Source organism: Grampus griseus (assembly GCF_964374135.1).
Source record: "Grampus griseus genome assembly, chromosome: 8".
In the NCBI taxonomy this organism is placed as follows: Eukaryota; Metazoa; Chordata; class Mammalia; order Artiodactyla; family Delphinidae; genus Grampus; species Grampus griseus.
In genome coordinates, this window is record NC_139002.1 from 75,011,872 (window position 1) to 75,028,733 (window position 16,862).

The following is a 16,862-nucleotide window of genomic DNA, read 5'->3' on the forward strand; positions in this document are numbered from 1 at the left end:
TCTCTAAGCCTCATCTATTGTAGAGAGACTTAAAGAGTGAGCTGAAAATGCAGGGAGTTGCTTGAGGAATGCCCAGAGACACCTAAAGGTCATATGAAGGTCAGTCACATGCAGGTATATGGATAGAAATGGTCATCTATTTCTTAAAGCAAACATGAAGCAATCTGGCTACTTTCACATATACATCTTCAGATGCTGACCTTTGCCCTTTAAGAGTAAGATGTTAGATCACGTTTCTGGGCTTGTTCTATTGATTAGCTCGGAGTCTTTCCAGGGACTGCTTTGCTAACATGGCAAGGCCCCCAGCTTACATACCTGGCCAGCGTTAGGTTACTGATATCAAGGGGAGGGGAGATCTTTTGACTCCTGTTTGCACCTGACCCAGCTCAGGATGGAAGGATTGACTGCTATAAGTGGGAGAGAGCCTAGATCCAGGCCTATTGATGTCGGTTGTTTCTCTCCCCTACCAGGGTGGAATTTACATGTTTCAGCTCGTGGACACGTATGCTGCCTCCTACGCCCTCGTCATCATTGCCATTTTTGAGCTCGTGGGGATCTCCTACGTGTACGGTAAGGGAACCACTGTGCCTCATGCTGAGGCAGAACTTAGTGTCTGTTGCCAAGCGTCCAGCAAGCAGGTCTCCCATATTAAGTAAGACAATGAAAGGGCTTCCTTACAGCTATTTGGGAAACATAAGAGAGCCGCACCTTTATTTCCAACTTGCCTCAGGACCTCTGGGGTCTAGATTTAATAGAGGAACAAAAGACGGCTGATGGTGAAACTCAGTAGTCTTTGTACCAGAAACTACTAGGACCAGGACATGCCTTTGGGTGTGGTCTGGCAAGCGAACCGTCGTTAATGCCTGAGGACAATGGCCAGATTGGGTGGCGGGGGAAGGCTTCTTTTGTATTTTGAGGTCTTGGTAGTTGCAGTCTTCCTGTAGCTTGAGGTGAGGAGAAGCTTTATGGCCGATGCCCGGATACTTTAGTGAGAAAAGAGAACACAGGCCTCGCAGATCCTTAGGAGATTTTGTTAGCATCATGGGAGCCTGTGATACAAGATCTCAACCCCAGATTTTCCTAGGAAGAAACTGCCTGTTCCCTTTCAGATTAGCCCTTCTTAATATCACCATAGCAACCTGCATTCCATAATCAGCAGGGCCATTATCTAGAAGAACAGGAATGGTAAGTCAGCGGATGCTATCTTTGCCCTTCAGTGGAGGTGTCTGTGCGTGCGGGGGAGGGGTCTCACCGGGTGATCTCCTGGGCTCCTTGTGTGCCCCGCCAGTCGGCACAAGCAAGTCCTATTGGGTTCAAGGCACTGCTGACTTCCCTGTGCCTCGAAGTCTCAGAATCATCCCTAATATAGATAAGGCCTCCTTAGCAAATACCAGGAAGGTGAGAAATGCCAACTCAGATGATCCATCGGTACTTGAAAACCAAAAAGAGATGGTAAAAAGAAAGGCAGGGTACCACTTGGATGCAGGATGTCCTTGGTATGAGCATCTTGCTTTTAATGTAACTGTTAGCCTCCTGTCCATCAGGGTTCAGCAGCTTCTTGCTTGCCTGAAAAACGCATTAAAATGGAGGGTGATGGGGAATGAAAATATAAACAGGAAACCTCTCATGTAAACGTTAGGTGCCCTAGGAAGAGGAAGATACTGTAGTCATCGTTAGGTGTTGGCAGAAGGGAACTTTGTCTCAGCTGGAGATTACATCCCCACTGCAGGGAGAGTTTAGTTTCTGGCCAGAGAAGTGGGCAGGCATGCCAGCTGTCGTCATGGGATCAGAGACCAAACTGCCAACACTTTGGGCTGATGAGACAGCCTGGAGCCTGCAGTGACACTGTGATTGAGGACCTGCATTTAGGGTGAGGCTACAAAGAGCTTCCTACCTGAGCAGAGAGTGGCAGAAACCCAGCCAATCTACCACAATCCTAACTTTCTGCCCAGATACCAAAGGCTTTGCCATGGAGAGGCCTCTGGGGCCCTCCTTTGGAAACTTAAGCCCTCATGGGTCCATATATAAGCTAAAGTCACCAGATAGTCTGTTGGCAAAGTCAGGAAAGCTCTTCGTTGCAGCACTGGCCCAAGTGCAGGTGGCCATATCATTGACCTCCTCTGCGGTCTGTATCCTCAAAAGACACATTTGCACAATTCTTTCCGATAGAACAGGGCTGTTCAGTGTGGTTTACAAGCATCATTAAAACAGAAACCTTTTAACGTCTCTATTTTTAGAACTTAAGTAGCTCCCCCCAGCCTCCATATAAAACTGGTGGTAGATTTTTTGGTTCTGAAGGAAAAAATAAGTCCTGAGTGCTTCCGTCCCTGGGCTCTGCTAATCTTCCTGGGGGACCACCCAGGAAATCGCCTGGCCTCTAGAGGGCTCGTGCTGGGCCAGCTTCCAGGGCCAGGTGGACTCTGTGCTGAGCTTAAGGTGAACTTGACTCCTGCTGTGTCGGATGTGGGTGTGAACCTCTGATTTGGACCTGGATGGAATTGTAAGAAGGGGCTCTTGGAAGAAATATTTGAAATAAGCTAACATAATTGTTAGAGGTGAAAGCAAAAGCCTGCACAAATATATAATGTACGCTCCAGAGGACACTGGATTCTTTACTGAGGTGATGAGGCCCCAAACAAATGCAAGGTTAGTTTAAGGAAGTTGGACATGAACCTGTGAAGAGTGAAAATGAACCCGACTGATTTGATTCCCCCCATCCTGGCTGCTGAATTTGAAAAACAAGTAGGTGGATTGCAGAGATTTGTGTTTTCTTCTTAGTTCTAAGGATCTCTAGATTCTAGAGGTTGCCATTCAAACATTTAAAATACAGTAGGTACAATTTTCAAGTTTTATCTTTTGATCATAATATCTGATTCAGGTTCTCAAGGCAACACTCTTCAAAGGCCAATATTTGGGTTTGAGGTAGCTAGAAAAGTGGAACTCCCTGAGTTTGGTGTAGGAACAATCCCTTTAACAGGCTGTTACCTAACAGAGTCTCTTTGAAGAAGTGATTCGCATTTTCCCGGGAGCCAATACAGGGACTTTCTGGCTGCGGGGACCATAGGACTGACCTGCCACCACAAAGCCCTGCTGCCTGCTTCTCTGCTTGGCCCCACATTGTGCATTTCCCCAAATCACTATATGCTCCATTGTCTTGATCTGTTTTCTTCCGTGTTGATCAGTTACTTGTTTCACGTCCTACCCCACTCTGTCTTTCTCCACATCCTTGTGAGGGATGTTAGAGTCACACAGGCAATGACTTTTACAGGATGGAATATGTCATTCTCCAGTTCTGGTTGTCCATGCTGCAGGCTGAACGCCTCAAAGTGTTTTTGTTTTTGTTTTTAGTATAAAAGAAAACAAAATAACAAAACAAAACACATGATCTCTCCGGAACCCCACAAATGCAAGCTTAATTTTGTTCCTCTCTGGTCCCCCGCCCTGAGCTCCATCTTCACATATGTTCTTGGCTGAAATGTCACTGTCCACCTCTCATTCAGGGTGTAAGTTCCCCCAGCTCCATTTGCTGGGGTTCAGAAAACATTAGGAACAAGAGGTTTCAGTCCATTCATAACTCACATAGGTAAATGCCTGTGTTTAAATGTTATCTTTTTAAATTAATTAATTTTTGGCTGCGTTGGTTCTTCATTGCTGCGCGCAGGCTTTCCCTACTTGCGGCGAGTGGGGGGCTACTCTTTGTTGTGGTGCGCGGGCTTCTCATTGCGGTGACTTCTTTTGCTGGGGAGCACGGGCTCTAGGCGCGCGGGCTTCAGTAGTTGTGGTGCATGGGCTTAGCTGCTCTGTGGCATGTGGGAACTTCCCAGACCAGGGCTTGAACCCGTGTCCCCTGCATTGGCAGGCAGATTCTTAACCACTGCACCACCAGGGAAGTCCTCAACAGGTATTTATTAAGTGTTCACTGTATGCCCTGCATGTGGGGAGGGCAGAGGTAGTTTTCTATATTCACGGATATTTCCAACTAGCTGCCGGGAAGAGCGAATCTACTTCGTATATTGAGAAGAAGGCCAGTACTAAGCTGTGCATCCCAGCTGTGCGCTTTTGCTGCCCAGAGATAAAGGAGGGCCAGGGTAGCCAGAAAAACTTTGAGAAGGTGGAGTTTTGGAGATAAAAGAATATAAAAGTAGATAAAGACGTAATTTAGTGTTGAGTTTATTGCTAACCAAGGCAGGGAAATTCTGAGCCCACACATAGGGTTTTGGCTCCAAGAGATGCAGGCAGAACATTACATTAACTGTAAGAGAATAATATTTGAGATACACACAGGACTGGAGACCTCATTTGTGGGACCTAGTGCAAAATGAAAATGTGGAGCCCTGTGTTAAAAAATTGTCAAGAGTTTCAAGATGGCGACAGGAGAGATTAAGATTAATCCAGGGGTGGCGCCCTTCTGAGCACCAGGCCCTGTATGAGTGCTTGGCTCACAGGCTAGGAGGCTGGCCCTGGCCACACAGTGGGGAGAGCAGCCCCTGGAAGATCATACTCAGACCAAGGGCAAGGGTATGGTTCATAAAAACAAAAGCCACAAAGTTGCATGGGTGAAAGTGATTGGTTGGTTGAAGGAGGTCCTTGACTTGCAGTTCAGGATTGGCTGGTTATACGGAGGTTGTGGTGGGCACATTTCTGGGCACCAGATCTGTTGGTTTGAATCTAGAACAGTTGCTATGAGTTCACCACTTTTTTTTTTTTTTTTTCTGCTATTTTTCTGCTAATTCAGTGAGAAACAGTTGCTCTGATCCCTTTTGGAGCTCTCTTACCCCTCCACGTTCAGGGTCATGCCGCAGGCAAGTCTCCATGCACATGCTCCAGGCCCCAAGATCAAGTCCTCTGTCAAGAGTTAGCCTTCTAAATGGGAAGGAAATCCAAAAACGAGGGGTGTATGTATATGTTTAGCTGATTCACTTTGCTGTACAGCAGAAGCTGACACAACAATGTAAAGCAGCTGTACTGCAATAAAAAAAAATAAAAAGAGTTAGCTTTGAAGAGAGATCTGGACCAGCAGGCAGGATAGAGCAGGCAGAGGAAGCCGTATGAACGAAGGCGGGAGGGGAAGGTAGACACTGAAGCTGTAAGGGACTCAGGTGGGGACGTGAGTCAGGGCGTGGGCGGGCTGTGCTGGGTGGGGACTGGAGCAGCCAGAGGATGGAGGGACGGGAGAGCCTGGCTCAGGAATGAGCAAGGGGCAGGAGGCTTGCCTGGCGGCTCCCAGCTGGGGGGCCACATTTGTGGAACAAGCAGAGCAGTCAAGGGACCTGGAGCCTGTTGAAGGCAGAGGCCTGTCGTCCAGAGCCCTCGCGGAGGCCCACGGGGAGAGCTGACCTCCAGGGCTGGAGCTGACTCTGGAAACCAAGCCGTCTCCCCTTCAGTCCCAGCACTGCTCTTCAGCATCAAACTGCCTCTTGCTGCAACTGGGCCCCCATCATCCACCCCTTCCTACAGCTCTGGGTCCAGCTCTTGGTCCCCTCTGGGGGAGCTTGAGCACTTCTACTGCCACCGCCTCCTCCCGTAGGAGGCTATCTGTATGTCTTCCTCTGTCTAACCTTGAACCCTGTCAAATCGATTTCCCCAGGTGAGCTGTGCACCGTCATCTCCTGGGGATGATTTAATAGCCTGGTAACAGGATTGATACTGATAATAGACATTTTTAGAATTTTTTTTTTTGCGGTACGTGGGCCTCTCACTGTTGTGGCCTCTCCCGTTGTGGAGCACAGGCTCCGGACGCGCAGGCTCAGCGGCCATGGCTCACGGACCCAGCCGCTCCGCGGCATGTGGGATCCTCCCGGACCGGGGCACGAACCCGCATCCCCTGCATCGGCAGGCGGACTCTCAACCACTGCGCCACCAGGGAAGCCCCATTTTTAGAATCTTTTAAGAACTGAGGCCTGCTTTCAGGATCTCATGTGTGCTTCTGAGGGCCTCATCTTTGACCTTTGTCTCTGTTTTTGTTCTCACCCCTCACTTATGCCCAGAGGGTCTACTGTCCAGAGGCCACTCGCTTGAAGGTGTTTGATGACATGAAAGGAGACAAACCAACCAACCCAAAGATGGTCAGGTCAGCTGCTCAAAGTGTGCAGTTCTTGCCTGTGGTGGCCCGTGATTTGGGGCCACCAGTCAGAACCGCCGACTATGAAAGGGCTTGAACTTGGGGCCCTTTCAAGTGCCTTCAGCATAGCGATCCCGCGGTTCTGAGAAAGCCGTGCTTCTGATGAGCTCAGGAAACAATACAGGAAACCGTTCCCTCCTCAAACATCCTCTGTCGCTTTTCCTTTCAGAGAGTGGATGCTGGTTACGTGGGGTCCTGAGAATAACTCTCTTGTCTGCTTTTTACTTTACGTAGTTATGTTGATCAGCGACCAAGAAGATCGCAATCCTCTGAGTTCCAACAAAGTGGGTGATGGCCACGTGGCATTCACTTTGGTTCTTGCCTGCCTGTAGCATCTTACATAGAGCGGAGTTAAACTGACTATGGGAGAGTGTCCTTGTGATGGTGAGGGGTAAAAAGCCACATACAGCGAGTCTCCCCCAAAATGCCAAGGCTTTCCTAACACACTGTGCTTATCGATCACAGTCTCAATTGACTTTGTCAGAGTTGGTTGCTGAGCCCGTGAGCCTACCTCCAAAAGCAGCCGCACGGGTGACGATGCCAGGCTGTGGCAGTGTGGAGACTCCCGGGGCAGGCCGGGATGGAGGTTTTTAGATGTCATGGTGGGATGACATCTCACTTTGAACTTCACTGCAGAGGGTGTTTACTATCTATTTAAATGTCCCATTTGCCTTAATCTTCCCGGCAGCGAGTCATTTGTCTGATGGTTTCCTGCATAAATAGGGGTCACGTTGACACCAGGATGGGGCCGTCCCAGCCAACGGCACTCGAGTGAGGGGCTCTCGCGCCGTCCCCTGCCGTGGCATCTCATGCTTGATCTCCATTGGTCTCTTTGCAGGCTTGCAGAGGTTCTGTGAAGATATCGAGATGATGATTGGATTCCAGCCCAACGTTTTCTGGAAAGTCTGCTGGGCGTTTGTTACTCCGACCATTTTAACTGTAAGGACCGTGTGCTTTATTGCATGGGTAGCACCTTGCGAGCATATGTGATGCTTTATGTTGAACAAGACCTGTGCCTGCATACAGAGGAGCCTGCGGAGCTGGTAGGATGAGTGTTACTCGTGTCTTTCAGCTGAGGAAATGCAGATTTGAAGAGGTGAAGCACCTTGCCTAAAAGTGCTTGACTGACCGGGTGCAGAGCTAGGACGCACGCACAGTTTGGAGCATCCCTAGGGAACATTTCCCATTATATCTGTCTGCCTCATGTGATCACATTTCCCATGTGCTAACTGGGGTCCACGCTCTGTGCACAGTGCTTTATATTAGGGGTTCCCAACCCCTGGGCCAAGGACCGGCAGCGGTCTGTGGCCTGTGAGGAACCGGGCCGCACAGCAGGAGGTGAGAGGTGGGTGAGTGCGCGAAGCTTCAGCTGCCGCTCCCCGTGGCTCCCCATCGCCCGTGTTACTGCCTGAACCATCACCCCCATCTGTGGAAAAATTGCTCTCCATGAAACTGGTTCCTGGTGCCAAAAATTTGGGGGGCTGCTGATTTATATGTATTACCTCATCTCTCCCTCACAGCCACTCTGAGGGGTTGGTATTATAATCATCTCCATTTTACGGATGAGGAAACTGACACCCAGAGGTTATGTGACTTGCCTAGGATTGTACAACTATAATTAGCAACAGCCTGGGTTCAAACCCAGGCAGTCTGGCTCCAGAACACTTAATCCTAAACACTGCTCAACACAGCTACTCTACAACGAATATGTATAGCAGAAGTTAGACTTTTATTGTTCATTTTTATTGCTTTTGGGGACTGTCTTATCATCCTCAAGTGTGATGATGACATTTTGAGATCATCTGACATTCATCTTCTTAAAGATCAGAGCCCTTCATGTGTCAGTAAATCTGCATAGGGACTTGCAGGCATATCCTGTCACCGCCTTTATCATGCCCCAGCTCCTGGCTTTGCCTCCATCTACTCTCCAAGCACAGTAATTGACAGAGACCTTGCCTTTCCCTCTCTTCCTCCCTGGCTTGAAGGTGTCATCTGGGCAAAGGCTGCAGGAAGCTGGCTGTAGCCCCTCCTGGGCCCAGCAGGTGGCACTAGAAACCAGATTAAGACCCTTTTACTACACTGTACCAGCTTCTTTAAAGGAAAACAAGACAGTAAAATTGTAGAGAAAACATATATTTTCCTAAAAAAAAAAAACCCAAACTGTCACAGGGTGAGTTTTAATCAAAACATCTCAATTTCTTTCTGAAAAGACAGAAGTTTAGACAGAAAAACCATTCAGCGTTTACCTCCCTCTGCATTGACAGGAAGACATCATACAGAAGCCCACATCTGTACTCAAATTTCAGAGGCTGTAATTTGTCTGAAAAGTCCCACCAGATTTGGGGCATGAGAGTTGAAAAGGACTAAGGTAGACTTTTCAGTTTCATGAATCTAGGACTGAAGTGTGTGTGAAGGATGGAGAATTACCCATCTCCTGGGAGGAAGACGGGAGACCCCCCCTCCCCGCTGTTCCCTATCTCTGCTGAGCTTTGCCACGTCCCTCAGTTACTACTATACACAATTTATTCTTGGGTGGAATCAAAGTTAGAATCTGTTCCAGATTCTACCGACCTTTCCCTCCTGTCTTGGAAGAGATTAAGCTTTAGAGAATCTTATTATATTCTGCAGATGCAGACCACGTAATAATAATCAGCAGGATGACTTGTGGTAGCTGCTTTAGTAAGTACGTCTCTCAAGCTGCCAACCACTCTGATTGGTGGGTGATTCTTCCCCCATTTTACAGTTGCCTGTGCTGAGGCTTGGAGAGGCTAAGGAGCTTGCCCAAGGCCACACAGCTTGCAGGGGGCAGAATAAGAATGGAACCCAAGGCTACCTAGGCTTCAAGATAACACATTTCTAAATACATTTCTAATACATTTCTAAAAGCCTAGTTGCTTTCATCGGCAAGTGGCGTTTGGCCAATTCTGGATTAAAATAATCCTAATCTTCTTTAGGAGCAGAATGTCAGGGGAAAGGGATTCTAGGGCCTTGCTGTGTTTTTCTGAGACAGTTCCTCAACGGTGCTGTGCTTTACTCGATTTCCATTATAAAACTCACCTCAGAAACCTGTGGAGAGGTCCCTGGCTCGGTGGCTAAATTATCCTTTCTCCTGGCCAGGTTCATCTGAGGGCAGGGTTTTTGTCAAACCTGACTTGGCAGAGGGAAATTGATGGCAAGACCAAGTTGGCACAGATAAATTTGATGTGATATTTGTGTCATAGGAAATGGGTATCAAAGGACCAAGGCTAACCCTTCTTTTTTTTGCCACTTGCCCTTCTGTAACATGGCTATCTTGTAGTAGGCTAGAATGAGCTGAGATTATGGGTTTAAATGACTTCAAAAACCCTGAAATGAAATTGATCATTTTTATATGTGCCTTCATGGAATTATAGAGCTATAAATATTCTGCATGCCATTATTGTACACATAGGCGATCACGTGACTGAAGTATGCACACACATAAGCAGATGTATTGCTGTTTATATAGTAAATGAAATGGAGCAACTTACCATAATTACATGAGGCCATGCTTCCAACAGACTGGTTAATAAAGCTTATAACTCTAGGGGCCGATATTTGAAAGGGGGCCTAGAGGAGATATCTCTTATAGGAGCAGTTTGCTCAACCACTGTCTTCAGTCTCATGTTGCTTCGAATCCATATACTGAACTGCTGTTGCATTGAAATAATCACTTGCCCCGGCAGCCTGGGCTTTACAGCAATCAGGCAGATGCCTTACATTTGTCTAATGCTTCGCACTTTCCCCAAACACTTCCATATATTATCTCGCCTGACATAATTCCCTCTAATCATTTTCAGGCAGTTCTTTTACTGCTTAAGATAGAATGAGAGAGCTGGGGAGGAGGGAAGGACTTAGGCAGGTACACTGTTCTAGGCGGAGGCTGCCATAGGCGGGATGAATACAGGGAAGAACTCAATTTTCTGAGGGCGGTGCCCCCTCCCCCAACAGAGGCTTGGCTAGAGCGTTAGGACCCCTCTTCTGTCCTTTTCGGTGCCTCTTTTTCCAGCATATCTGTCGCCTTGTTCCTCCTCAGCTGCACTAAGACTTCAGAGGGTTCGCATCACTGTTTCCAGCCAAAGTGTGCGGTGATGGGGGAAAACGGGGGGGCTCCTGAGTAAATACCAGACTGTTGTTCCCGGAAAATCCCCGTGTTGTGTACCTGGTGTGAAGTGTATCTGTTATATAGCAGAGAAGTCTGAGACATACAGGTCCCTCAGCCAATTCGTGGTAGAGCTGGGATTAGCCTGCCCGTCCCCGGCCTCTCGGCTCACAGGTTGCCCGTTCACCTCGCATCAGTTGAGGGGTGGGCTGGGCCTCCACTCTCTTTGTCCCACAGCTGATTATAGGACCAAACTTCCTGCTCAGCCACTGCTTGGGGACCTCTCAGCCGGCCTTAGAGGCAGCTCCTGCAGATGGGCTCTTCCCCATTCAAGGTGAAAGCAAAGTAGATTTTATTCATTTTTCACATTAATCTAATGGAGTTTTTCCTTATAACAAAAGCTTGATTATCCATTATAGACAGTAGAGACACCCCTCTCCTTAAAAACACCCACCATCCCCTCTCCTGCCTCCACCCCTCTGTCACCTTAGCGTATAGCCTTTAAAATCGTCCTCTCAGCCAGTCTGTGTGTATAGACACCCATATGCATTGCTCAGTTTTTATGGGATGGCGAACGCAGCATCAGCGGCTCAGTGTGTGTCACGTTCATCTCTGTGAAATCCAGTTTCTTCATTTAGAAAATGAAGTAATAATACTTCCCTTTCAGGGTCGTTATTGGGGTAAAATGAGGTAATAGACAAAGAAGCAGCCAACTCACAGCAGGCGACCAGCACATGACTGTTGAAGGAATACTTCACATCCCCACCCTAACGCGTGTGTTTCTCTTTTCTTCCCAGTTTATCCTTTGCTTCAGCTTTTACCAGTGGGAGCCCATGACCTATGGCTCTTACCGCTACCCTAACTGGTCCATGGTGCTCGGATGGCTAATGCTCGCCTGTTCCGTTATCTGGATCCCGATTATGTTTGTGGTAAAAATGCATCTGGCTCCTGGCAGATTTATCGAGGTAATTGTATCAGCTCCCTCTCCTGCCGTCCCCTCCCAGGGCAAAAGCTCCGAGAGCTCTGTGCTTTAAAAAAACAAAAGATTTGGTGAACTTATTCTAAGGGGAGACATGGTGATTAAGTGGTTACAGTTGCTACCGTTTCTATTAAACCCATTTTTATTACGTATTAGTCCTCTAATGGAGGGACTCAGCCAGTCCAGTGGCTGAGCAGTGGCTCTGGGGAATAAACGATCAGAGTGTCGCCTCTCTCCTGGTGCTTCCCCCTCCTCTCCCCTCATCCAGAGCTTAAATCCCAGTGTTTGGTTTTTAACCACACATCAAATTCCCCCTTTCCTGACGTTCCTCTCTGTCCGAGGTGCCTCCCCCCAAACACCTATTACGATTACGTTTAAAATCACTCCCCCTTCCTGCTATGCCTGTGTTAGGCATGGCTGAGGGGTCCAAGCTGATTAAAATGTCACCATCCCCGAAGGATGTAATGAAAGGTCCAGGGCATGCCTGGTATAAGGCATGTTGGTTGTCTTTGTCGGTTAGTCCCTTGCTGGACCCATTTCTAATGCAAAAAACTCCCCACCCTCACTCCAGAGAGGATGGTAAGGGGACTGCCACTTGCTGAGCCACCAGTGAAGTGTGGTCAGGCTTTTGTTATTCATGAGAAATCACGTGCTCAGACGTGTTAGGAAGAGATCGGCACTGCCTTGTCTTGGCGGTCCAGAGGGCTGCCATTTTGGTCTGGCCCAGGGACTATGGAAATGCAAATGATCGGCCTCCAACTCTGCTACGCTGAACTAGACTCTCAGGGAAGTAGGACTCTGGCGTCCATTGTTTAACGAGCCCCCAGGTGATTCTGATGCAAATTCAAGCTTGAGAGGCATTGGATTAGACTCAGGCAAAGAAACACCTGCTGATGAGGGTAGTGAAGAACAGCTGGGTGGGCTTTGGTCTTGGTCAGCCGGATTGAGGAGGAGAGGGCCCTGGAGCATCTCTCGCAGGCTCGGGAGGGGAGAAGCAGATGGGAATAGAGCATGTGAGTAAACGCCTTACACACATGTCCACGCGATAAGGAGGTGGCCTTTGTGGGGGGTTTTTTGTGGGGTTTTTTTGCGGTACGCGGGCCTCTCACGGCTGTGGCCTCTCCCGTTGCGGAGCACAGGCTCCGGACGCGCAGGCTCAGCGGCCATGGCTCACGGGCCCAGCCGCTCCGCGGCATGTGGGATCTTCCCGGACCGGGGCTCGAACCCGTGTCCCCTGCATCGGCAGGCGGACTCTCAACCCCTGCGCCACCAGGGAAGCCCTGGCCTTTGTTTTTATTGGACTAAAGATGGAGGCAGAGTTGACAAAGGGAGATGCAGGAGTCTTCTTACTGAAGCAGTGTTCCAGTTTCCATCCTCAGGAAATTGTTATCTCCTTAAGGTAAATTGACTCAGCCCTCTCACCGCCAGGGATGGCTTGCCCGAGCCTCAGATGGACCTCCTACCCACTGACCCAGAAATCTCTGTCCCTCTGAACAGAAGCTGCTTTAGCCTCTGCTACTTTTGTCTTAGGCTGAAATCCTCTAAACTGATGAGTCGGCAATATACATTTATTATGGTTGGTGCGGGACACGAAGGTTGCAAACTGATGATTAAGGGGAGATTAAACTAACAGCTATAAGAAGCATCTTCACTTTAATAGGTAATAAACACATACCTGTTGCCTCTTATGTAGTCAGAAATATGTTTTCTTTCCTTTTTCTAGAAAATGCTCCAGTCAAATTATGTTTTCCATGAAAGGTTCAGTTGACGGATTAGAGACATTCCCATTATTTTTAGCTTGCCTGCAAGAACCCACACTTCTGAACCAAGTCAGAAGCGTGTATTTTTGTCAACAGATAATTAAAATCTTTGCTCACTCCTGGCAATGTATCTTTGTGGTTGAGGGTTTTTTTCCTGGCCATTTATATACTTTGGGGAAATATGCTAAACAAAACCCAATTATTTTGATATAACAACTCACTGTTGAGGCTACAGAACAAAAGTGAGTACATGTCCTTTGCAGACTGCATTTGGCAGTGGAGAGAGCAGCTTGCAGATCCTCTCCATTTGGAGGGGAAAAAATGTATAATTAAAATCTGGGCCCTTTATTCTCTATTAATCTTGTGCAAGGCAAACCCTGGGCAACTGTAATATTGCTTGCAGGGTGATATAAATAATTTCCAGTGAACTGAACTAAGTCTCCTCTTAACTGCATCCCTGGCCTTGTTAATTAATGGGGCTGATCTTCCTAACTGCTTCTCTTGGTGGGGGACCTCTTGGTTCCAGGAGGCGTTCTGGCGAATGTGGTCACACGCAGTTTGGGGATGGGTGGGTGGTGCCTGGGGGAAGAGGGTGCTTTGCTTCTGTGACCCTGTGTGTCTTTGGCTTCTTTGCAGAGGCTGAAGTTGGTGTGCTCGCCGCAGCCGGACTGGGGCCCCTTCTTAGCTCAGCACCGTGGGGAGCGTTACAAGAACATGATCGACCCCTTGGGAACCTCTTCCCTGGGACTCAAACTGCCAGTGAAGGATTTGGAACTGGGTACCCAGTGCTAGTCCGATGGCATGGGTGGCCCAGACTTGATTCCGTTTCTGCTCTCTGCCTTCCCCTAGTGTTTTCCCCAGCTCTCTTCCCATTTTTCTTCTTCTCTCTCCCCACATCTCGGTTCATACCCGTGCACGAGAGTGGTGACTTAGAAAAGTAGGACATAGTGTCGCATGCTGTAGCCAGGAGCTAGATGGACCACTTGAAGAGCGGTTTGCCTGTGTCCATGCTGTCAGTTTCTGGTGGGGTTTACCCCGCAGGCTCGAATCAACTAGGGGAGCACTTTCCAGCGAAGTCTCAAGTAGATGTGCGTGCGCTGGTCAGTAGAGAAGCGTCCTCTGTGGTCGTCACTGGTGGTGCCGGTCAGGCTTACGCAGCAGGATGGCAGGATAACCAGACCGTTAGTTTGGACTCATCTGAGCAACGTAGTGATTTCATTCCGACACCCAAAGTTCAGGACTGGGTACCTTTGGAGGGTCAGCAGTGGTCAGAAAATGGTTTTGAGTAAGACGAGCCGGTGGATTTGGACACCCCCGAGGTGGTGAAGTTCCCATTTCCATTCATGATTGCGGCTCTGTTTCCTTCATCTGGACCAACTGTCTCAAGTGTACCAAGGACTCAGATGCTTTCTCTCTGCAAACTGCAAATCTCAGCAAAGAGTTGGTTCTCTCCCCTCAGTTGTCTTTTGTTGGAATAACCATATTTGTGAATTCTTTGGATGCTTTCCCCCACCTCTGCATTGTATTTGTGCCCAAAGTTGTACATTCATAGCAGAGTGCCCTTTTTGTTTCTCCATGACGTCTAGCACTGTGGTTCAATGTCGCCCTTCCATGTTTCTTCTCTTCTAAATGTCTTTCTATGAGCTGTAGCAACCTTGTCTTTCAGCCTCTGGGAAAGCAAGACTTACCCCGGTTCTGTCTGTATATTATATATATAAGACACAAACTCTTAAAAAACATAATGTCTCGGTTTTTACTCTTCATTTTTTCATTCACAGTCAATGCCGATTGTGGCCATAGAATCAAAGAAACGGAGAGTTGAAGAGAAAGCAACCACAGTATTCACTGCACTGGTAGCACATTTAGGTCACTGTATTTACAGAGATTTCTGATAGGTACAGGTTAGGTCAGTAGCAAGTGAGCTAATTAAAGCTATAGCTTTTAAGACTACATTTAGCTAATTCAATTGTAAGAGTTCCCAATTCACAGTACTCATAACCACACTCTAATGAGAGCGAATCATAAGTCCGCAGAGGTTGGTGAAGCCGTAACCTTTATTATCTTCTTGTATCCCGAACATACATATATGAGATTTCTATAATGTGATATGTGTTCACGTAGTGTGTACTCGCAGTGGTGTTTTCTGTCTTTATAAATATCTTATTAATCACTGTAGAGATGGTGAGTGTAGGATAGTGTAGTCTGCGTTTGTTTTTTTTTTCCCTTACAGTGATAATATCTAAACCTAAAATTGTTTCCTTAGGGGAGACCATTTCAATCATTTTCTTATTTGTCTTCATATTACAGGGTCTCAGGCAAAGTTTTCAGTTCAAATCTTGTATACTGGTGTGCCATTTTCATCCTGTTGAACAGTAATGAAACGCAACAATAGACCTTAAAGTAACACTTTTTAAAAAATGACTTCATTTGTTAAGGAAAAAGGAAAATCTCAACTCATCTTACTGAGCTCTCCCTTTTCTGGGGCAAATATTGTTGTCATTTGCCGGCACTGACGTGAACTTCCGGTTTTCAAGAACAGCCTGTGGAAACTTTCAGAAAAGGAAACAAAGATGGGTTTCGAACTTTAGGTTTTTCATCTCTTTTGTCTGCAGGGCACGTTTGTTCTTCCCCCTCCTCGTTCTCTTCTTCTGCTTACCTCCCAAAGCTAGAACTTACTAGAATCCATCACAGAGACTGAATCCTAAGCTTCCCCTAGACTTAGCTTTAGGAAGCTGAGTTGTGGCTTCCCCTGTCCCAGTGTTTCCCATAGTGACCTGTCTGCCATTAACACTGGTTTCCCCAAGAAAGCCATATTGTAGAGAAGCCCCCTTTGCTGTAGCAGATTCTGCATAGTGGTACCAAAAATTAGCCTCTCCAGTTGATATCTGATGAGGTGGGAGAGGAAGGAAGCACTAACTTAGGTTTGGAAGTGTTCTGCAGCCTTTCCCCTTTGAAGGTTGAAGAAGAGAGCTGAAATCAATTAGCATTCTCCCATAGGACTGGTTCGTTTGTGTCAGGATGAGTGGTTTTTGGCTTTCCTCTCTTGCCTCTTGGCTAAAACTCGAGTCTGATGCTGGATGCCAACCCAGTTTCTGTTAATTATTGCTGTTGTGATTAAAAGAAAGGGGGAAAAACTCATGGATGCTGCCAGATTTGTTTTGTACACACTGCAAGTTAACTTAATTGTCAGAATGGGGACAGCCTCACTAGCTAGTGTGTTTTGCATTTGGGGGCAGCGACATCCGTATTCATTACAATTTGTCCAGTTAAGACCCAGGACCTGTTCCCTGAGCAGCTGGGTTTTTGTTTTTTCTTCCTTTTTCCTACAACTTTCAAGTTTTATGTACAGTTTCCTTAAAGGTGGAAGGTTCTAAGCTTATCTGGAAATAGTTACCTTGTGAGTTTAGTTTTGCCAGTTTCTACAGTCGTGTTTAACTTTTGAGGCTTTCCTTGTCAGAGATGTGTTCAGTATCTGAGCTGTTTCTAGTCATCACCAATCTACTCATGCTGCACGTCCCCTAGACTTGGCTGGGACGCTAAGAGCTGAGATGCGTATGACCAGATGGATGTTTCCATGCTATTAAAATGCACAGTCAAGTGGAAGGGAATAAAATGAACGAATAAAAATAAAATGAGCAGCATTGTCATAAGGTACCACTTGAGATTTCCCCTTCAAACTGAGGCAAAAACCGAGTTGCTGAAGAAAGACTTTCATTGGTTCACTGTGCAGAATGGTGGGGTATTTTCCACTTGTGAGATTATTTCCTAATACCAACAAATGCCAGAAACCCATCCAGAGGAAAAAAAAAAGCCATATGTTAAAAACAGTAACGCTGTAATATCCTTAAAGGAGAAAAAAATGTATATGTCTTAACAATTGGT

The 16,862-nt window shown here is 47.2% G+C and overlaps 1 protein-coding gene across 1 annotated transcript in view; it reads left to right on the forward strand.

Annotated features, from left to right (window-relative positions):
• Nucleotides 1–13,772, forward strand: part of SLC6A5 (solute carrier family 6 member 5) — a gene marked incomplete at its 3' end in the record, with an annotated part of 52,281 nt that extends 38,509 nt beyond the window's left edge. The window contains exons 12-15 of the mRNA XM_082660490.1: nucleotides 471–570; nucleotides 6,960–7,060; nucleotides 11,039–11,206; nucleotides 13,617–13,772. Of these exons, the coding sequence (XP_082516616.1) occupies nucleotides 471–570; nucleotides 6,960–7,060; nucleotides 11,039–11,206; nucleotides 13,617–13,772 (525 nt within the window). The remainder of the gene's footprint in view (nucleotides 1–470; nucleotides 571–6,959; nucleotides 7,061–11,038; nucleotides 11,207–13,616) is intronic.
• Nucleotides 13,773–16,862: the final 3,090 nt, after the last annotated feature.